At 47.0% G+C, this 22,749-nt stretch overlaps 1 protein-coding gene across 11 annotated transcripts in view; it reads left to right on the forward strand.

Moving 5' to 3' along the window:
- The window catches only part of GRIP2 (glutamate receptor interacting protein 2), a 250,762-nt gene extending 228,471 nt beyond the window's left edge, over positions 1-22,291 (forward strand). For 8 of the 11 annotated variants that reach the window (XM_064724553.1, XM_064724552.1, XM_064724557.1 and 5 more), the window contains exons 18-24: positions 3,825-3,964; positions 6,089-6,265; positions 9,024-9,177; positions 12,094-12,214; positions 15,661-15,897; positions 17,563-17,709; positions 20,173-22,291. In XM_064724553.1, the coding sequence (XP_064580623.1) occupies positions 3,825-3,964; positions 6,089-6,265; positions 9,024-9,177; positions 12,094-12,214; positions 15,661-15,897; positions 17,563-17,709; positions 20,173-20,370 (1,174 nt within the window). In that variant the 3' untranslated portion in view covers positions 20,371-22,291. Of the gene's footprint in view, positions 1-3,824; positions 3,965-6,088; positions 6,266-9,023; positions 9,178-11,692; positions 12,215-15,660; positions 15,898-17,562; positions 19,124-20,172 lie in introns of those variants that run through there. The other 3 variants (XR_010441862.1, XM_064724558.1, XM_064724560.1) reach the window with 3 other exon arrangements.
- Positions 22,292-22,749: the final 458 nt, after the last annotated feature.

Below are 22,749 nucleotides of genomic sequence, written 5' to 3' on the forward strand. Positions count from 1 at the left end.
TGTCTTAGCTTCTTGCTCACTGTGTTACATGTGAGGTATCTCAGTGCAGGTTGGCATGCCCAAGCATCAGGCATTTATACTGAATAAATGTAGGAACAGATTTACCTTCAGTCACCGGGGAAGTTACTGTGTACCTGGGTCTGAATATATGTGGATGTGTGGGATTTAAAAGATCAGGACATTCCTGAGAGTATAAGTGGAGCTGAGTCATACACTCTATCTTAATTAATCTTTCTATACGGGAGCTGTGACTTGTAAATAGATCATTTCAGCAGCCCTGACTCATGCTTCTCTGAGGGTCTCTTACTTTGTGCTGTTGACAGCAGAACAGCAACAAAAAACCCCCTGAACAAACTGGTGTAAAGTGCAAGACCTTGGGGATGTTTGACAGCATATCTGGCCTTTTGGTTTTTTCTGTCTCAAGACCACGCTCCCTCTTAGCTGGACTGAGAAACAGCTCCGTGTCCTTCACTGCATTGGGTCCCCAGAGCTCTCAGCACACTGCTGTGCATTTCCATGGCTTCCCTTTGGTGCAGAATGCAGAAGGTCTGTGTCTCCTGGGAACAAAGGGGATGGACTTAACCATTAGTGATTCTTCTCACTGGGGATTTTATATCACTGCCTGTCACTGTAGGGTTTGATCTTCTTCCCTATAAAATAGTAGCCACAGAGTATCCAAGGCTTTTCTATGTAGCACTTCTGTATTGTACCTGCAACCCAGCATGAGAGAGGTTAAGAACAGCCAGCTCAAATGCTGTCAGGTGTCAGAAGACAGAATTGTACCTTTGTTGATCTCAGTTCCCTTTGCAATTCCACGGCTGTTCCTCCTTTGAACTCGGGTGCACATCGGTGCCTGTGCCCAGGAATGCAGTGCGGGCGAGTGCTGCAGTACCACTGAATTTTGATCAGGAGAGAGCAGCCAGTGAGCAATGAAAAGCCTTGTGAGAAGAGTGATGGAGCTGTTCAGCATGCTCACTGTGGCTGAGTAACAGATAACAGCATGGGGACAGGCAGCACAGGGATGTCTCTGGGTAACCTTGGCTCCCTGTGGGGAGGGTGAGGAGCACTGGGATGAAGGCTGCTTGCAGGAAAGGTGCATTATTTCTCCTGTGAGTGAGAGAAGGGGATGAATTGACCTTGTCAAGGGAAGAGGGGCGCTCCTAGTGCTATCCTAAATTGTCCCTTTCCTGATGTCTCTACCTTTATCTGTGCCACAGATGCCCTTAGCCAGGCTCTGAAGGAGGGGGTCCTGAATCCAAATCCATGCTCGTGTTGGAGCGCAGGATATTGTTCAGCAGCACTGACACTGGGACCTGATCCCAGTGTCTGATAACAGGAATCCACAGGCCATTCTTGTAGAGGCACAAATGAAAGTCTGCACTGCATTTTGGGCTGCTGGCAGTGGGGGAGGCACGGTGTCCTCTAGGATGTGTCACACATCTGTCTGTGGGTGACTGGCTGCCTAAGTCAAAAAGGCTTCAGAGTCAGATGATTTAGGTTTTATCTTGACCTTGAACAATTTTTTTTTCCTTGTGTCTGATCTTACAGAAACATCCAAAAGCAGCTCAGGCTGTTAGAGTGGTGTGGAGCTGTGGCTCTCTCCCATGTTACTGTCTGTGTCCCCTCCTTGAGTTCCTGCATATACCTTAACCCTGTGCCACAGGACTTGTGCTTTCCTTCTTGACCAAGGGAGTGTGCTGAACACTGAACTCTGGTTGACGTGTAATGGCTCTCCAAGAACAATTTTTGGCTATTGCTGACATCTTAAAGTGCCAGACCAGCCTCCTTTAGTGCCACCTACTCAAGTAGATGGGGGTGGCTGTAGGAGAGTTTGCTCTAGGAGTATCCAGCAGCAAGCCATCTTGGCAGGGAGGAAAAGGGATGGTGACCCTGCTCATGTGCCACGTTAATCCCTACAACATGCATGCAGTCACCTCTTCCCCAGTGCTTGCTGAGAAGTTCTAGCAGCCCCTTTTACACCTTTCTGCTTACCTGTTACTCAATTCTGCTCTTGCATGTCCCCTGTGAGCAAGAAGGGACATGCAGCCCATGGCTCCTTGGGTGTTTGAGGTGAGTTAAGGACTGTTGGTAGTAATGGAGAGGCACCAGGTCACTAGCTGGAAACTGCTTTCTCTGTCAGTCCTGCTCAGCTTCTGTCTGCCTGGCCTCACAGGGAGGGGCCTGAGAGGACTGGACTTTGGTTTGCTTTCTCCCTTTTGAAGAAAAATACCTGGCTGAACATGACCTTTCTCTATAATTGTTTCTGTATTTTTCCCTGCTGAGAGACTTTCACAGTTACTGCAGAGCCATCATGTTGTTCAGGGCTGGATTGGGCTGGTGTCTTGGATGGAAGTGTTCCCATGCTGGGTTCAGGGGTACAGCAGGAAAGCCTTGAATGCTGAAGCACTGCAGTGATAAAAGGATCTTCCGTAAACTGCCAGCAGTTTAGTTTGATTTTTTAAAATACAATAGATGAAACTTTTAGGACAAATCCTCCAGTCCCAGTTTCATCTGTAATTTGTAATCTGTAATTTGTTTGAACACAGAAATGTTTGTTTCCCTGACAACTTTTCCAGGCTGATTTGGGTGGCACAAGACGGACATCTAGTGGCTGGTGGGACCATCATGGCACTGCTGAGTTCCTCAGCAGCAGCAGAAGCCTGAGCAGTCCTGCCTGCTGCTTGGCTGCATTTCCTGATTTGATGTACTTATACTGGATGTTTCACAGCAGTGTGTCTACAGAACTGTGATATTTTGGGGAAAGCCAAGCAGCTGTTTTACCTGCCTTGATATATCAAATTCCAGTTCCAGACAGTAGGAGCTGTCTGCAGTCCAGTTTGGAGATGCAACCTGAGGGAGACAAATTGCCAAAAAGCCAAAAAGGACAAAAGATATTGCAGTCCAGATTTTCATCTCCTCCTGACTCCATCACAGAGGTCCCTGATAGCAGAACTCCCACAGTACTTGAGGAGGGGGGGGGTTGCTGCTCTTGCGTGCTGGCATTTGGGAGCTGGAGGGTGAGTTAGGGAAGCTCAGTCCAGCTCAGGCTTTGCAGTGCCAGTGGACACATCCTGCCCTGCCTGCTCCTCCCAGAGCTTCACTGGGAAGAGGTAAAGTGAGCCTTTGTCTGTGAGCAGACAGAGGGGAAGGATGGAGAAGGGAGAGAATTGCCATGACTTGTTAGTTTCCTCATGCCTGTTGCTGAAGCCTGAGGATTTGTCTAGGTGAGAGCAATAACCAGTGCTGGAATGTGGCTGAGCAATGAAACACAGCCTCTTCCTGAGCTGGTGGAGAAAGTCACAAGGGTGTAGCTGAGTAGGCTGAGCTTTAAGCACACCATTAACTGCAGCTGGTTCAGCTCATGCTTGCACACACATGAGCAGTTTTGTTGAGCTGTTTTGGTTTGGGTTTTTTCCAATAGGTTTCTAGGTTTGTCTCATAATTTCTTTCCATCAGGGTGATCATGTCCTTCAGTTCCATGTTTGATGACTGTGTTGGACTCAACATACTGAAAATGTTTGTGCTTTTAACCCCGTTGCATTGAAGTGTTTTGTCTCTAAGCTGCTCTGCATTCCCAGTTCCCAAGGGGCCTGGGATTTGAGGAGGCCATGTGTTCCCATGTGTATTTGTATGTCTGTGCCCATGGAAGCTGGGGAAGAACCAGATTCCTGGTATGTGGTGAAGAGGACTTCACAGCTATAGAGTGTACCAAGAGGGAACAAAGACATATTTTAAAGTGTTCATTTCTTCCAGCAAGAGCTGAATGTCCTGTCCTCCAGAGGAATTGCTTCTCTGGAGTTCCTGACAGTGCCTTTTCCCTCCAGAACCGGAGCCATCCACGTTGGGGACCGGATCTTGGCGATCAACAACGTGAGCCTGAAGGGCAAACCGCTGAGCGAGGCCATCCACCTGCTGCAGATGGCAGGAGAGACCGTCACCCTCAAGATCAAGAAGCAGACAGAGAGTGAGTTGGGGAGCTGCGTGGGGAGGGGGAAGGCTCACCCCAGCAGGGACCCTGGGCCATGGAGCAGGCACTGCTTGGGGGGTTTCTGTCCTGTTGTGGAAGGTGGGATGAGGCGGTGTGGTCGTGGGCATGGCTGGGCACTGTGGGAAAACATGTGTGTTTCTTGAAATTCAGACTCACAGAAAGACAACCCAAAGCCTCTCTGTGGTGATGGGAAGAGATGAAACAGCAGGTTTATTGGCAATAGTAATTTTTAGTTTAGATTGAAACCTTGTACTGTTGTTGCTTCCCTGACTGTGTTGGTATTTCCTACAGAAGTGAAGCAGAAGTTACTTTTAAAGTATAAGAATGTGGGATTTTTTTAAAAAATATAACCCTGCTAAATGAGCAAGGAGACTCTGATTTGGGAGAATCCATGAATTTCCCACACGCCCCCAGTCTTTAATTCAACTTTCTGAAAACAATTGACAATAAATCTGTTGCACTTCTTTTCTTGGCTTGGGGTTCTAAGATCATCTTTCAAAGCATCTAACTTCATTCTAGGGATCCCCTTCTGGTGTTCCTGCTAAGCTCCCTGTGGCTTTGAAGGTGTTGTTAACATAAAAAAATCAGAAGCATACTTAGTACTGGCAAATCACTGTTTTTTTTTCATTCCAGTCTCTTCCACCTCCAGTATTTTCCTTTTTTTTTTTTTGGTGCCATGCTTCTGCAGTCTGTAGATTTGGCTGTACTTACCCAGCCAATGGCCCACAGTGCTGTGGGAATTAGAAGAAATCAAGAGATAAACCTTTCTAATCAAGCATAGCCTTTCCTGCATCTGAAAAAGTGGAATCACTCTTAAACATAGAACCTCTATAGACCTCAAAGCGCCTGTTTTACAAATGGATGAAGAGTGGGCAGGGAGTAGGGATGTAGCAAATAGAGACAGAGCTGGGGAGCTGATTCCTCTTCAAGAAGCCCCAGCCTCTTCCCCTGTTGCCAGATGTCTTGGTCTTTGGTCTAAAATGCTCTTTTCTCCCCCTGCTGACACTTAGCATTGTCACAGGCACTTGGTGAAATAATTGACATGCAAGTGCCTGTTGGAAACTCGTTAATCATTCTGAGAATGAAGCAGGTGTAATTGAAATTTCAAGGTAATCTTGAGTTAATCATGGTGAGCAATCTTTTGAAGGCTTGGAAAATAGGGACTTTCAGGACACCAGGCTTTGTTTGGTAAAATAATCTGTCCTCATTGACAAATGCAGACTTTCAGAGGGCTTTTTATCCCTCAGGTCAGAGATCCAGGGTGTGGATGGCTAACAAGATATCTAATCAACAAGAGCTTTAAAATATTCAGTACAAAGAGGTGCTTATGCTGAGAAACCATTCTTTGCATAGCTTTTGCCTGAAAGGAAATTTGATATAATGATAATAAGTGCCTGTTAGCACTAAAATAATGAAAGGGAACATCTGAGCTTCATCATTCACATTCAGCTCCCATTTTCCAATCACTGATCAGGGGAAATTCTGTCTCAAAATACCACACCCAGGAATTCCACTGTTGCCACATGTGTGGGAGACTCTGGAGAGGTGGTGATCAGCTTTTACTTCTGAGGTTGTACAGTCGTGGAAGAGGGCTGTAACTTCAGCAGTGGTGGTTGTCATTGGAGTCTAATTAAAACAACTGTTTGTAGCCAAGTTTGAGGGCAGCACCTGCCCTGGTGCTGCTCTGAGTATAAAGGAGGTCCTCTGAGTCCAGAGAAGCTACAGGGTATTGCTTGCAGGAGCCAACACTTCTCTGGGCAAGGCTGTTTGGAGGAAGCTTCCAAATGTACAGGAAGATGTGCTTGTGAATTGAGATTAGGTCCCAACTCTCTCATATGTGGTAATCCTCAAATCCCCATGACTGCTCGTTGTATTCCATGTGCTAAAAACTCAGAAAAGCATTTTTTCTTGATTTAGCTTGAGATAAGGATAATGCATTAAATCCTTTCAGCTTCATTGCACATGACTTTCTCAGCTACTTTTGAAGAGCTAAAGAGGTACTTTAAAGACTTGCAGTACCTGGCCTTGCTCCCATGTCAGCATAAGCTTTTCCCTGAGGCTTGCTCTTCGTGCCTCTAAAGCAGGATGTTCTGGTTGCAGAATCCTACCCCAAGAAGTCGGGGAGCTTAAATGAAGTGAGTGACCCAGAAGATGACCTGACAGACTCCCAGAAAACTAGCAAGCTGTCTGAGATATACTCCACCACAATTCCAAGCGTGGACAATACTGTGGAGTCCTGGGATGGCTCTGCCATTGATGCTGGGTATGGAAGCCAAGGTAAGCCAGGGTTTTGTTTTCTTAGGGGTCTCTGCTCTGTCTGGGTCTTGTCTCTGAACAGGAGCCAAAGCCTGTGGCCTGACCACATTTATATGGCCTATTGCTTCCAGAAAGGAACAGAATACATTTCAGAATGCACTCAAGTGGTGCTTTGAATTGGTGTATCTCTTTAGGCTTTTATTGGCACATTTGTTCTGGTTTATATGGCATCACACTGTTCTCATAATTTTCAAAACCATTACAGCACTTTATAATTCTCATAATCAGAGACAGTATTCACTGGCCATATGTTTTACAGAGTATTTGGTCCATAGCTTACTTTTATTTCTCCAGAGAGGCCTTGTAGGACATAATAATCCTCTTCAGGATGTTTTAAAATCCACTAGAATGTCTTGTGACTAGAAGCACTTGCTTAACAAAATAATTAAGGTAATACAACAAGAAAGTATCTCTCTCTAGTGAGTGATCAGATGAACACAGCTCTTCAAGGTCAGGTTTATTCAGCTGTAGCTTCTAGCAGATGTGAAACTGGAGTAGAGGATACTCTATGGGAATATATTTTTACTTGGAGAAAAGCCCTGGAAAATAGTTATACCAGTTCAGATTTAGTGATGTAAGCTAGCATTAGCCTGTGTTGAAACAAACCAAAATCCTGAATCAATGCACAACAGGAAACTGGTGGAAAGGCTCCTGTCCAGAGCAGAATGTGAAAGCAGGGAGGGATGCTGCCTGGTGCTGCTGCAAAGTGTGAGTGTGCTGGGCTCACTGCACTCTGGCTGAGTTCAAAGGACAGCACTGCCCAGGTGTCTCTTTCCCCATCCCTCTGTCTTCCTTCAGCCTCTCTTCATCTGAAGTCTTAATTAGGGAGCCCAGTTGGGACTGGAGGCTTCATTAAGGAGGAATCCCCTGGCCTTCACAATGCTGCAATCCTTCTCCATCTAATTGAATGTTAACACAAGTTGGACACTGGGAAGTGATTGCTTTGCTGGTAAATTGAGAACAAGTAATTGAGCACAGCACCCCAGGGAGCCGGGCTGGTGCCAGGCTGCCCAAGATCCACACACTGCAACTTTGCTTCAGGGGCTCTCTTGTCTTCCCTGCTAATTGCATTTGGCTGCATGGTGGTGCAGTGGTGCTGGCTGGGAAGGGGGTGCTGGAAGGTAGGGAGAAGGGCTTGGATGGTTGCCCATGGGATGGCACAGAAGGCAGGGTGCAGGGAAACCTGTGAATCAAAGAGCTTAGAGGTTGGGGATTACACCCCAAATGGAGAACTACAGATCAAGCTCTGCAGCCTTGTAGACTTTTAGGTTCGTCCACAGCAGTAGGAGATTGCTCAATGAAGGATTTTGGCAGGGAAGCTGTGCTGGGCCTGGTGGGAACATGCCACCAGGTGGCTCTGAATCCCAGGGATCCCACCCTTCTCCCTGGAAGGAGGAGGTGAATCTATAATGACTCCAAGTGACTGCTCTGGACACGTGCCCCTGTGCCCAGCCCAGACCTGCTGCCCACCCTCTGCAGGGACCTGCATCCAGGGCCCCTGTCCTGCACTGGCAGGCAGTGAGTGCTTCCCACTGCTGGAAGATGTTGGCAAGCAATTTTCCTGGGGCTTTCTGCAGAGTAGTCTAACCTTTAAAAACACACAGAGGAAACAATCAGTTGAATGCAATAACAGGCCTTGGCATTTTCAGAGAAAGTGTTGGCATTGTCTTTGGGTATTTCCAGTGCTCTTAGCAGTTTAGGACATCAAGTCTCCCTTAATTACATGTTTCTCCATTACTTCTTCCTGTTTGCTTGGCACAGTGTGTGATGGGAGCATATGGTGCTTCTTGGAAAGGCTCTGAGGATTTCTCTGAAACACTGAATGGGCAGTAGGAGGTGGGCAGGAGACTCAGGAGATTTATTTCTACTGCAGATGGCACTGACACTGCTGAGGAATGGTCTGTTTTGGAAGTTTTCTGTTTAGGCATCTTCTCATGAGACTTGAGGATCTTGTGACTTGGTAGTGATGGATTTTCACCTGTGGAGTAATACACTGCAGTATGGAAAAGTCCATGGGGGCAGATGTAGTGAAACTTGTCTGATTTCATACTAACAGTCTATATTGATCTCCTGTCAAATGTGATATAGATGAGCCTCCTCTGCTCTCAAGCCAGCAGAGCTTTTCATCCTATTCCTTGCTTTTCACACACACGCCCCTGAAGCAGCTTCCTGTATCTGCACCAGCTGATCCCAAAGGCATGGGAATTCTGAGAGAACTGACTGGCAGCTCTTAGGATAAGAGCTGATTTTTCCTTATCACCACCACTGAGGGAAGCTTGTCAGGATCTTCCCTTTGTCCTTTGAAGAACTTGTATTTAAAGGTGACTGATTCAACTACATAATTTCTGCTGGGGTCAATGTGGAAACAGGAGCTATTAACCACAGCTGGCACTGGCTGGAGGCAGGATCTGCATCTGTGTGTATGTGTACTCCCAGGTCTGTGGATCCCAGACCCACACCATAAAACTACTGGGAAGCAAGGGAAAAAAGGAGAAATGGGGCATCCCATGTCAAAATCCTGAGAAGCTGCTTTGGTTAAAGCCAGAAGAGGCTGGAAGAACTGCTTTTGGATGACTGAGATGGAAAGTGTACAGTCCATGTGATCTCACTTTTGGGACCTAGGGAAGGAGGCTCTCCTGGCTCTGCAAGTCCTACTCCATTTGGGGTTTCTGACCAGGTATTGCCCTCTCTCTTCCTCCACTCCTTCTGGCTTCCCTAGGTACCTACATACCCCAGGCTGCTGGCATAGCCCTCCATCCACACGAGTGGAGACACAGCAGGCAGAAGAGCAGCACCCCTCCAGCAGACCCCAGGAAAAGCTACCCCTACATGGATGGAAGCTTCAGTGAAGATGACTGGGACAAGCCCGGCAGGTACGGAGAGGTGGGAGGAGGATGGAGGTGTTTGGAGTGTCAAGGCACAGGGACAGGAGGACATGGGAATGTGATGGAGTGGCCCATCTTGCCCATTACTGCCAAGTAATGTCCCACTTGGCATCAGGGAGCTGTGGGGAAGGATGCTGGTGGTGCACCAGCTGTGTTGGGCCACCTCCCCATTGCCAGGTTACCCTGAGTGTAGCTGTGTGACAGCTCTGCCATGGCCAGGTGTCATTTTGTGTCTGGAGTTAGGGTGGTCTCAGCTGCATGGACCACAGGTTCCTACCATGTTTCTTATTCCTACCATGTAAAGGCTGCAGTATTTTTGTAGCTTAGGTGTAATAAATAGACATGGTCAGGGCTGTCCCTCTATGTGTTGGCCAGGCTTTTTTGAGTAGGGATGCAGCTTCACACCGGCTCAGTGACACAAAGCAAAAGAGGCCAACCAAACCCTTGGAGGACCAGTGTGAGGTTGTATATCCATGTTAAAATCTACCAAAACTTTGGCTGGATTCTTTCTCCATCACACTTTGACTCTTCCAACACTTCAAAAAAAACTGTACTCAGTGGACATGGTCAAATTAATCCCCAGTTCAGTCAGCATGGGGAAAATGCTGTGACACCTCCTGAGTTCAGGGAGGCAGCTGTAGCTGCCCTGTGCTTTGGGTGGAAATCCTGCTGGATCTGCCTTGGCCACAGGCTGCCCCTCACTAAGCCACACATAATGGAAAAGCCCCATTGCTTCAAAACTTCCTTCCCCTCAACATCCTCCAGAGTCCCCACAGTTGTGTGTGTCGTGTTGTTACTGTCGGTTCTTTTTTCTCCTACCTTTTTTCCTTAACTTTTGTTTGTCCAAACAAAACCCTTAGAACATCTCATGGCCATTTCCACCTATTTAAAGATGATCAAGCTGGCAGGAAGGCTGGCAGCGCTGGAGACTTTGTTCTTGTTTTGCCTCTCAGCAAGAGCCAGCTCACAGAGGTCACTGCTCCCTCCCGGCGAGGCTGCTGGCAGCTGGAGTTGGCAGATCTGAGCCCTCGAAACCCCCGTGTCCCTAATGAGGACACCAAGCCCTGATGTCAAAGTGCAAGTGAGATGGTTCATGCTGCTGAGCCCTCTTTATTAAAGAGAAAAACAAACCCTGACAGCCTTTAGCCTGGAAGAACCTGCTGACCCAGTGATGTGGGAGCCCATTCTGATTCATCTGTGTCCTGGATGTGTTTGTGTATTGCTGCTCTGAGAGGCAAGATTGGTAACTAGAAGGGACATTTGCCTCTTTGGGGACCTGGGAGCCGAGGAAGGAAATGAGTAAGGGGAAAAAATAAAAAAATTCCTTTTTGGGGGAAATTTTCGTTTGTTTTTATAAAGTCTTGCTGGGTGTTTATTTGACCTTTCTGCCTGGCATAAAGGCTACTGTCCTTTAAAAGCTGATGAAAGATAGGGGGTGAATTTAAAATACAATAAGCCATGTCATGTACTGCTCTCTTCAGGAAGTCCATGATCCCACAAGGAGCAAAAGGGTGTGTGAGTGAGCCTGCTACAGACTCCCATTTAAACCAGTGGATCAAAGGGAAAGTGTGTGCTAAAGACTTTGCAGTTGTTAAACCTCTGGAAAAACAAAAATGGGTCATTATATATTTAATGGAGGCCAAGCTCTCTGTGACATGTTCTCAAGTAAAATGTTTTGACTTTATTGAGTGGCTCTGGTGGATGAGTGTCCCTTCCTGTCTGTGGAGCTGAAGACCATTAAACCATGCAAGATACTACCACAAGGTGCAGAGCTGGAGCATCATCCATGCAGCTCCTTATAAGATATGTATAAGATGCATTAGGGCTGCTCCAATATCACTGTCCCCTTGGGGCTCTTCCCATGACTCATTAATGGGTTTATTGTGGTCTTGATTTAACACCACAGAGAGTTTCCTTCAAGAGGCTCCTGTTAAACAGAGCACTGGTGGTCTGAGTTTTGCAGTCTGGTGTTCAGTAAGCAGTGTCCAGCATCACCTGCTTTTTTGTTCAGAGGATTTCGCCATGTTTAATTGCTGTTTGATTTAGAGATATGACAGTTGACCCTGGCTTGTGGTCAGAGATAAAAAGTGCTGCAGCTGCCAAGGTGGGGAATTGCAGAACTCCCAGCACACAGTGGTCACGTTAACGTGTGTTTGTACCAGCTTGAGAGAGGTTCTCTCTAACCTTACTCTCTGTTGTAGACAGAACTGGTGGCAAACTTTACACAGCTGTAAGTGCCAAGACTGTTATACAGCAAAAAAAAGAGAGACCTCCTGAAAGTAACAGCTCAGTTCCCTGGCCATCCCAAAGCAAATGAAACTCGGTTTGTATGGGTTGTACATGACACTGTTGGTACTGCTGGCTGTAGTGTGCGTTTGCTTGTCCAGCCCAGGGCAGTCATTTTTATATACATCTTTGCATTATTTACTCTCATAGAGACCTAATGTATTTATCATTTTCTCACCATGTCTGTTACCCTCTGTGTTTTTCTCTCTCTTCTCAGGTGTTCTGTGTCTCAGATCTGAGCTCTATCCCATCAGCCTTTGTACTAACAGTCTCTGAGGCTCCTGGTTTACCCATAATGCATCCTTTTTTCTTTCACTTCTCTATTTCACCAAAAGGTCTTCCTAAACCTACAATCTTCCTACAGGCACTTTTTAATTTACCCTTTGAACTTTGACATTACTACACCAACTTAATGCTTCCTTTGAAGGACACTTGCCCCGTTAGTAAATGCATGGAGGTCTCGTATGTGGACTCTTATTTGAAAAGTTCATATTGTTTGCTTTTGTATATGAAGATTCTTCAAGTCTGCTTTTACTGGTGAGACACTTGCTGTAGCCTTGCAGCTTTCACCCTGCTGCAGAAGAGTGCTGACAATATTTGGTTCCTACGTTACAACAGATACCCCAACCGCCAAAATGGCCTTGAGACCACTCATGAGGACAATTTTTGGCGTGTTTTTGGAGAAGCTTTGGAGGATTTGGAAACATGCGGCCAGTCTGAACTTTTGAGGGAGATTGAGGTAAATCACTTTCTGAATTCGTTGCTGACCTGACTGTTTTGCTATTTCCATAAATGTTAGACCGTTTCCCCAGATGTTTCTTGCCCATAACATCCCTGAGCTGCCAGTGGTGTGAAGGGTTTGGGTTTAATTCCTGTCAGGCTTTGTGCTAATGGGTAACTCTGCCTCACTAGACATCTGCTTGTGTGTGCTCTTTCCCTGAGCCCATGTCTTGCCTGCCAGGAACTCCACACCCTTTTCACGAACTGGCCAATAATCTTCACATGACTGTTGGCAAGCCTTCCCCATCCAGTGGTAAATCCTCTGCTTGGAAAGATATTGTCTCTCCAAAGCACTTGAAGGCCAAGCAAGAGGAGCCTGACAGGCCCCCATTGGGACTGGAGCTTGGCTTGCTTCAAGTGCCGACAGACACACGTACCTTGCATTCAGCTGTCACTCTGCCGGAAACTTTCAGTGAAATAGGTGATTGGAAGCTTTTCAGCCAGCCTTCCCCATGGAAAAATCTGAGAAAGTAATTGCTTCCTGCAGAAATAAAGGTGTTTCCTCTCTTCACAAACCACTTTCTCTTTTCTTTATCCAAAATGCTTTAGAGGTCATGTTATTGTGTCCGGTTATAGGATGAGGAGCCTGGATTTCTAAGTCATGGGATGCAAATAAAGGGCCCCCTTGAGACTGTGAGCAGCAGGAAGCAAACCTGCCTGGCAGGATGGGGCCTGTGCTGCTCCCTTCCCTAGTTCAGCTCCCACAGCCTGAACAAAGGAGCAGGACCCCATAGGACCATCTCTCCCTGTGCCCTCCAGGTGCAGAGGACTGGGGGGAGCTCTCTGGGTCATGCCCTCCATCACTCCCAGTGGGACTGGTTTTCTGTACACTTGCATATTGTGGAGGCCTCAGAGAAAAAAAGGCAACTTCTGACTAATTGAAGGTCGAAGAGGAAAGTCCTGTTTTGGTTTGTATTGTGACAAGGGACTTGCTAATTGTTCTTTCCTCCTTGATCCTTAGCAACTGTAAGTGGAGGAGGAAATCTCAATTAAATTTATTGTGCTGAAGCATGGCATGCTGTTTTTATTATCCTAACTGCTTAAGAAAATGCTGACTTAAAAAATCCCACAACACACTCAAAATCCCAAATCCTCAGCCCTCTCAGACTATAACTTTTTCCCTTGATCATGTATTTCCTGGATCTGAATGTATTTAGAAATGAGTTTAGGCAGCTGTTCTCAGCCTTTCTGAACAGCAGTTGTTGACTGCTCAAGAGAAAGTGCCTCTCTAAAATGATGCATAAATATTTCTTTTCTGCTGGTATTTAAATACAAAAGACAGGATTTGTTGGACTCTCATTTGTTTTCCAGGGATCTGTGGTGCGATTGCTGTTTTATGCTGTTTGGAGCTTGATAGTTAAGAAATGTTTTTAAACATTTAAAGGAATCTTACTTAAAGCACCTCCAGGGTTTCTGTGTATTAAGCATGTTTCTAGAATATTTTGCAAGTTTTGAGGACAGAAGGGAAGTGCTCTAGTTTTAGCAGAAATCTGTTGGGTTCAACTCCCCTTTTATCAAATCCAAAATACTACTGATCCTTTCCTCCCTCTCCATGTGCTCAGCTTTTGTGAAGTGTGCTGTGGGATGTGCAGAGCTCATTGGGGCCTTTGCTATATTGCGGCTTTCTTAGCCCCAGCACTCAGCCTCCTGTGATTTTATGACCGTTAGAGATTTGATTTGTTTGTATTTTTTTTTTTTAAAAGGCCCTTCATACTTTGATTTTAAATAAGAAGAGGAGTCATGCAAGGTGACCCCTGATAGTCCAGAAACAGGTTCACACACAGTCAGAATCCAATTCCAGGCTATGAGTATGGGAAGAAACAGGCTTTTTCCAGTAAAGTGTGTGTCTCTGCTTTGCTTTGAGGGCAGCTAAGACATGGGAAAAAATAATGCAGAGCAGCCACAGGCTGGAGAAGTCTGGAGTTGCCCTTTTTGCTGCACTAAACCTAAAGCTTATGGAAAACTTTAGGAAATTGCTTATGATGCTGCAAGGAGGATTTAAATGCCGTGAAGATGGAGAAGGAGCCCAGTGCTGTTGGGTCCTGGTTGGTTGGGTATTTGCAGCCTGTGGGAGAGGGCAGTGGCATGGTGTGCACAGACCTTTGTGTTCTCCCTGGCTCTGCAGAGCTGGGACAGCTCAGCACATCACCCTGGGGGCTGAGGCTACCAGAGGGCAGTGACCAAATGTACCCTGGCTGGCTGTGCTGTTGTTTGTTAGTCTGCCTTTCAAGTATGTGGTAAGTCAGTGTCCTTCCATGTAACAGGTATTTGAGTTTTGCCCAAACTTGAGCTGATCAAGTCATGTGTGAAGACCTGAAAAGTACAGAGATGAAAGGTTTTCTGTATTTTATCCAACCCTTTTTAGGATAACGTGGGTAGTGCTGGCATTTTCCTACTGCTACCATAATTCATTTTATTTGCCTTTGTTCCACCTTGGAGCAAAGAGCTGGAGGGTCTTGATTAGAGATTTAGTTGGATGATATTTCCCCTGTGCACAGGAGCAATTGCTCTTTGACTTGTCACATTTAGTGTTGAAGAATTTTTCTGCCTGCTCCATACCTTTCCTTTAATTTCTTCTACCTTTAGACATTTATTGGCACTGCAGACCCTTTGAACTTGAACTTTGAAATTACAGGTTTCATTACACTGTTCAAATGGACTCTGTAACCTGGAGCCAGCTGAGGTTCCACAGACTGGATTCTTGACTCCTTTGTTAACTTTGATCAACATAATCTCATTAGTGAAAAGCATTGCCAAATGGAGTCCAGTCTGCTCAGGGGCATCTTTTAATGGATGCTATCAAGGATGACCAGGCTTAAATACTACTTAATTTCATATTTTTAACTCGATTTTGCTCAGTTACAGCTCCTATTTACTGATAGATAAAATCCTAATTTTTGTGCTGAATTGCCCTTAGTGGAGTCCAAGGCATTGGCTCCCCTGGGCCATTGCCAGCACTGTGTGATGCTTGAGAAGAGCTGCAGCCTGCAGAGGTAGCCTGGAGAGCCAGGCTGACACTGGCTCCTCTGGGAGCTCCCTGAGAATGGTGTATTCATCCTCCTTGACTCAAGATGGTTCATGCACAAGATGAGGCCTGCCTGGCCCAGTTGGTGTAGAAGGGCTCATGGAAAAATAATTCAGTGCTTCACAAATGCTTCCTTCTGAGATTAGCTCCCTGTTGGGGTGGGGGTGGAGAGCACAAAGTGGCTCAGCCATAGACCTGGAAGCAAGCTGCCAAGGTCTGGGAAAGGCTCTTACAGCCAACAGGAAGAGCTTCTTGGTGTTTATTTTCTGGTTAATGGGAGCAGTGGTGCCGCCGTGTTGTCCGTGGCGCTTTGGTGGCCGTGTGGTCCCGCTCTTGCTGCTGCTGACTCAGCAGAGTGACGCTGTGCCCTCGCCCTGCAGGCGTCCATCATGACAGGGAGCGTGCACAACCTGGGCTTGGAGGGCAGCAAGCTGCTCCTGGACTCTGTCAACCCCTCGGGAATGAGCCCGCTGAGGAAAGCCAGCTCCAGCTGCACGGATGGACAGACGGAGGGCAGCAGCTCCCCTGCCAAGAAGAACGAGAGGAACCTGGACATGAAGAAGATGGAGAAGGAGATGCAGGAAATCATGTCCCCGACCCCCCTTGAGTTTCACAAGGTTTGTGTCGCCAAGGGTGGGTGCAACTGTGGCACTGCAGTAGCTCAGTGGTTAAAGCTCCAGAACCTTTGCAACCTTGTAAGAAATCTGCTTTGCTCAGAGGGACCCCCAGAAACTGTTCCTTGTTAAAGCTGGCCCTCACCTAGGTCTGCCGCAAAGGTTTCCAGAAGGTCAGATTAAGATGAAGTAGCCCTTTCAGAAGAGTAATTGCATTTAGCTGCCATCATTCAGCAGGGTTCAAACCTGGGCTTTGCTGTTTCTCTTTATGTATAAGATTTCCAGGTCCTTGTGTTTCAGCATTTGTTAATTGGTGCTACAGATAAAAGTGAGAGAGCTCAAAGTATGGCACCCTGGAGACCCATCAGCTCTTTTCCTGTGGTACACTCCATTTAGTAGGCCACTTTTCAAATAAAAACTACTTCCCTCTGCTTCCACTCCACTTCAGTGATGGGATACTGGTTTGATTTCAGCATCCAGCTGAATGTAGCCAGTTTAACCATTGTGCAAGGCAATGGTAATTAGGAAAAGTAATTAACTGTAGAAGCTGCTGATGTAGAATGCAAGCAGGGAAGGGAGCTGGAGAGGTTTCAAAAATTTGATTGCCTCTTTCTTTCCTAATGTGACTTCAAAATGAAACCTGCAGTTATGCTAGCTGGAAAAAACAACTTTTTCATGTTTGATCTGCTTTTGCCCTTCAGGGCATGGCAAATGTGTCTTTAAATAAAACTCCTGGGTACCTAAAGGAGAAGAGCTATGTAATAAGGCATGTTATAGGGTGACTCTTCATTCTGCTGGAGCATCTGGTGTTGGTTGTGTTTGGAAATGAGGGTGAGACCAGGTGGGATGCTCCTGTGTGTCATCCTGAGCATTGTCCTTCCCCAGGACTGCAGATCCATGAGGCTCACCCAGTCTGGAGCACAGGCATGGTAGAGATTCATTCCCAGCCCATGGGAGGCAAGGGGAGATTTTGGCAGTGTTGGGGAATCAGTTGTCCCTGGTTCCCAGTGTTACACCATGATAAAACACTTCCAGCAGCGCTCCTCTCCTTTGGGCAAGGCCAAAACATGACATGCCCAAGGGAAGGATGATAAGGTTGCCCATTTCTTGTCCTCAGAGCGTCAGCACTTACTGATACGAATTTTCTGAAAATAACTTGTAGATAATATGGAGAATTTTAGATGTTCCTGCTGAGTGATGTATTAAAAATGAGCTGTCTTCACATTTGACTCACTACATTAAAAATTCCCAGCAAACATGTTGATTTTTCATGTGCTGGTCTGGCACACCCAGAGGATACACAGCATAACCTGAGCCAGGGAAGGCGATGCTCTATTACAAACACTTGTTTGCTGCTCTTTGGGTGAAACATGAGTGCTGTCTGTATTACACTGCCTGTGTTTCCTTCCACATCCAAGAATGAGGGACTGTCATGGAGTTGGTTTTATGCCAGTCACCAAAGCAATTCTCCTGTGGTGATGGGGTCAGGTAAATAAGGCTCAGTCTGTGTTATCTGCCCAGGCTAAAAAAAGCCTGCCCAGGAGACCCAGAGCAGAACTGCTGTAGGTCTGCACACATAACTCCTGCTGCTCCCATCCTGGCAACCCTCTACATCACCTCCTTACTCTGCTGCATTGAAACCTGCTTCTTCTCTTTCTGCCTCTGCAGATGACACTCCACAAAGACCCAGAGAGCGAAGACTTTGGATTCAGTTTGTCGGATGGCCTGCTAGAAAAAGGTGTCTATGTAAATATGGTCCGTCCGGATGGGCCAGCAGATCAGTGTGGCCTCAAGCCATATGACAGAGTGCTTCAGGTAATAAATGCAAAATGCAGTTCTGGAGGCTGGGACGGAGTGAATGAGTGGCTGAGAGGAAGAGAGAAGTGAGACCCGTCCATGGCAGCACTAACTTTAATGAAAGGTAATAGTTAGCCAACTAGGTTGGCTCTTAGCCACCAACACTCAATGGGACCTGTGTTTTATAAAAAGAAATCACTAGGTATACCTTCAGGTGGTACCCCAGGTGGTACTCCTGGGTTACACTGGTCCAGAGCACAGTCTGTTCTGGCACTGGCTTTTTTGAGCTTGGACAGCTCAAAACAAGCAAAAAGCTGTGTTGCTTCCTTTCCTCACCCTCAATCCTACTCCTAGTTTTTGGATGAACCAGACTGCATTGACCAATATGTGTTCCTGTGAAGCCCCTTGTGGAATTAAGTGAAGTTCATGAAGTTCTGTGCATGCCTTTGACAACTAGAAAAGTTTTCTAGGAAACACATCCTTCAAGCAAGGTATTTTTTTATGGATATTTTTCTTTGAAAAATGCTTCATCTGAAATAGCTGATGCAGAACAGAATAAAAACTCTGGTCAAGAGCACAGTCTGTAATAAATGTGCCCTGGGAATATCGACTACTGGAGGGACAGAAAAAGCCTGGTGAGTTTTGGAGATTGGAGAGAAGCTCTGTGTGGATGAAAACCAACTGTTTTAGCTTTGAGGCAACTCAAACAGCAACTGAAGGAAGTGCAACCTCTGTGGAAAAATTGCTACCATTTGGAAATGCAGATATTGTGACCATATTTGGAAACACTCAGATGTTTAGTTTTACTAATTTCTAGGTGGGGGTTCTTAGCAGTCGGATTAGAGCCAATACTTTATGTACATCAGGTAACTGGAGGACTGGCAGCACTGTGGGGAACCTTGTTTAAGCTTGTTATGGTCTCTCGCCAGTTGGCTGCTATACAATTATTCCTTCTCAGCTTCAAATAAAAGATGGTGCAAGAATGAACAAGAAGCTAATTAGGCTCTGGGCTGCCTTTCTGTTCAGTGTTGGATGTGCTGCTTTTTGTGAGTGCCAAGTGCTCTGGGAGGTGTGCCCAAAATCCTAAACAGAGCGGCATGGAGACTTTGGACACCCTTTTTCCACACGCTGTGCCACACAGCTCACACCCACGGGCACACGAGGTGCTGCCGTCACGTTGTCATGTGGAGCTGGGAATGAGGGACTGCAGACCTGCTCCAGGTGACTCCCCTCAAGAAGTGCAGAGCTGCATTGCTGAGGATGCTGCACAGTGCTGCTGATTGTGGGCACGATGATGTGCCCGAAGGCCATGGAAACACCTCGTCCCTGCTGTCACAGACCCTCTGCCTCTTGGCTGCATGGATGAACTGGAGCATGGCGTTGCACTAGGGGCCCTTCTGCACTGGAGCTGCCTGGCTGGCATAGAGCAGGGGTAGAACAAGCTTGTGGTTTATCTTTCCTTGTTCACAAGTGGGTTAGAAATTGTCCCTCTGCTGTAAGGGGCAGTACTCTGTGTGGACACTGGCTGGGGTGGGGGGACACTGCTGCTTTCACAGCACTGTGGGCATGCATTAATTCTGGGAAGGGGCTTGGGATGGAAGGGTTGTATGGAGCCAAATACCCAGCCCTTACCCAGAGAAGGAAGCAACCCCTGGCCCAGGGTAATGTTCACTCCAAAGGCATATGGGAAATTGCTTTTCCCCTTTCCTTTTCCCCTTCCCATCCCTGTGCTGTTTGCCACCCTTGTCTGTCCCAGAGCTGTCATGGCACCAAGCCCAAGTGTTCTGGTGGCTGTAGGTGAGAGAGCTGGGGTGGTTTCTCCAGATGACCCAGCCTAGAAATGTTCTCAAAGGTCTGCAAGAGCCAGCAAAAACTGCTTTCACAGTTGAACCCTAGAGAGGGAATTTGCAGCTGCCTCCTGAGCCCGCATGAAATGTGTCCAGACTCTGTGAAATGAAGGATATAAATGGGGAAGAGAGGAAGAAGAAATTGTTTGGTATAGTCTGGGTTTACCTCTGGCTGAGTTGGAAAATGGTTGCCAGAAGCCTCATGCTTTCATTTGTTTTCTATGTGCTGGATACTTGGCACCACAAATTTAAGGCCAGTAAAAGCCATTATGGCAAAAAAATAATGGAAAATGGCAACTTTTTTTCTACAGGCTTGAACAGGAGAAGTGGTTTTGAGCCCTGCAGTGTTTAATACTTGTAATATTTCCCCAGGCACTGAGGGTCAGGGTTCATTCCTGTCCACACTTTTCCCCCCTTCCTCTATCAGTTACTGCATCGTTCCTCAGCTAAGCATGGCTGCTCATTCTGAAGGGGTGCTTCTGCTCTTCTCCATTGTGAACCTAGAATCAGGGACCCACAAGAGTTGTGTATTATTTTCCAGCTGGGGTTTAGCACTTATCTTGCATTTGCTGACTAACAAACATGATCTTTCTGTTGTTCCTTCCCCTGGCATGTCCTAAATCCATCCTGGCAGGTAAACCGCGTCCGAACGAGAGACTTTGACTGCTGTCTGGCCGTTCCCTTGATTTCAGAGGCTGGAGATAAGCTGGACCTGGTGATTAGCCGGAACCCCTTGGCACTGGCTGCCAATGCTCCCTCGGAGGGGAACAGAGAGCTCCTGGCACAGGTGCCCCACAGCGCCGAGGTCAAGGCGAGTGTCCAGACACTCTGAGCAGCAGGAGCAGAGCAGATGATGCCTCTGCTGAGCTCTTGTGGTATTTGGGGTGTTTTTCCTGATTTTTTGCACTGGTATTTGTAAATGCTCTGTGTACCATAACCTGAAAGTGGGGAGGTGGGTCTCCAGTGAGCCTGTAGACCGCCAAATATTGCTGGGAAGGTCAGAGCTGGGTGTGCGTCTGGGGCTGTGGCAGTGATGGCAGCAGGACAAACTGCCAACAGAAGGAAGGAGCATCCACAGCCATCCCCCATGGCAGGGCATCCCCCTGTGCTTCTGCCATCGAGTGTGCAGGGTCCTGCCTCCGACATCCTCCTCACCCTGAAAGGCCTTGGCCATCCTACAAACACACATGGTGCTATTATGTTCTTTGTTTGCTCAGTTACTCACACACAGCAAGACTGAAATGCCTTTCCTTTTATGTTGTGCCCAGCTCCATCCTTTCAACACTCCTGGCAAATCAATTCCTGCAGTCCCTTGCACTCCCAGTGCAGGGCTGTGGGGAGAGCCAGTTAAAAGACACTTCAAAATGTGCTTGAGAGTGGCTAAATGCAATTCTTGTGCAAAAACTGGTATTTGCAGCTGTCTCCTGCCAGCCCTATCCACACTGTCCCCTAGGTCTGGCTCACCCCGTAGTAGGATTAGGCACCTTGTGCGGCTGATTCCCATGAGCAGTGTTGTTACCTGTGCTCAGTAGTGACTACAGAGTAGGGGCCATACCCAAGGCTAAAAGCCCTGAGGTACCTGCCTGAATCCCCCTTGTTTGTCTGACCTTACAGAGATGTCTTGCTTGCAAACCTGGCCTGTGTCTGGAATTAAATAGCAGAATAGTGGAATTCCCAGGGCTGCCCCTGATGGTTTGGATCAATGAAACCTTGCTGTCTCCCCTGAGACAGAGGAATGACAAGCCCTTGGTTGGGTGGGGTTGTGTCCTGTGTCCCTGTGGGCTGGGTGGTGTGTGCCCCTTTGCCTGTTGCTGGCCTCTTGTAGCTCTGTGGTCGCTCCCCTCCTGCCCGAGAGCCCCAGCCCTGCATGGCAGAGGGGCTGTGGCAGAGGGGCTGTGATGTTTGCATTGCCTGCCCTGTTTCCCACATTAGCACTTTATGATGATGTCCCTGTCCTGGTGGCAGCGTGCAGCTTCTCTTTCCCTTTTGGCCTGGGCCATGGAGTCCAAGAGCTCCCTCCATCACACACGGCAGCTCCAGAGCCCACTGCCCCTGTTCCCTGCCTGCCCTTCCAGTTCCTCCATCCCCAGCTGCACCCGGGGGTGTGTGGAGGGAGCTGGGTGGGTGTACAGCTCGTGTGTGTCACTTTGCTGAGCCAGGACTTGTCCCTGCACTGTCTGTCCCCTCCAGCCCCTGGGACAGCACAAATCCAGGTGTTCCTTCCAGGCACGGCCCCACCCAGCTCTTTGTCGTTGTAGCCATTTTCTCTTTGAGTATGCAATATCCCATACCATTGCTGCCACAGCTAGATAATGTGCCATAATTGATACTGTGGAGCATTGACAGTGCGGCCGAAAGTGTTTTTATATGCAATATTCTGAGCAGTGGAAGCTCACTGGGGCTTCTCATAGGTTTTTAATGAAGACTTTTATTAAAGGCTTTAAAAAAAAAAAAAAAAGGAGGAAGAAGAAAAACTTGGTCCTTGTATCCCTTCCTATGCATTTTGAATGATATGAAGATGAAATGCATTACTTAAATGTGTATTTTTATCCATATATTAGAGTGTATTCCTTGTAAAGTATTTTTATATGCTAATTTTCTTATGTATCTATGAAAGCACAATATTTAAAAGTACAGCATTTCAAAGAATATTTTAGTCCTGTTTTGGACCTATTTGTAAATCTCTGTATTTAAATGGGATTGGAATGACTTTGACTTTTTTTTTTAAATTAAATAAAAGCAAATGAAATGCATTTATTTTGGTTTGTGTTGCTTGCTGCTGAAGGATGATAGTGAGGCAATGCTTTGCTTCCAGCCCCATTTTAACTTGCCAGGGGACATTTTGTAAGACACTTTGGAGGACAAGGGGGAGGCCATGCAGAGGGTTTTGCTGGGATGCCACTGTTTGTAGGGCTACCCGTGTTGTCCCTTCCCACTCACCATAAGCAGCAGGACTTGGGTTGCTCCCTTTCCTGTGCCCATGGAGATAATTTTGCTGTGGTTATTAACAGAAAGAGCTGGAGATGCTCATGCATGTGGTTCCAGCACTGCTTGCAGCTTTTCCACACGGGGAATCTTGGCTCAAAGCTGAGCTGCTCCGTGACAAAACACTGACGCAGCAAAGCACGTGGCAGCCGTGACGTGGCAGCGTTTGCAAAGCTGTGGTTAATCCCTGGGGATGGGTTAGAGAACTCCTGGAGAATGATGTGCT

This window comes from Zonotrichia leucophrys, chromosome 12 (assembly GCF_028769735.1).
Source record: "Zonotrichia leucophrys gambelii isolate GWCS_2022_RI chromosome 12, RI_Zleu_2.0, whole genome shotgun sequence".
NCBI lineage: Eukaryota > Metazoa > Chordata > Aves > Passeriformes > Passerellidae > Zonotrichia > Zonotrichia leucophrys.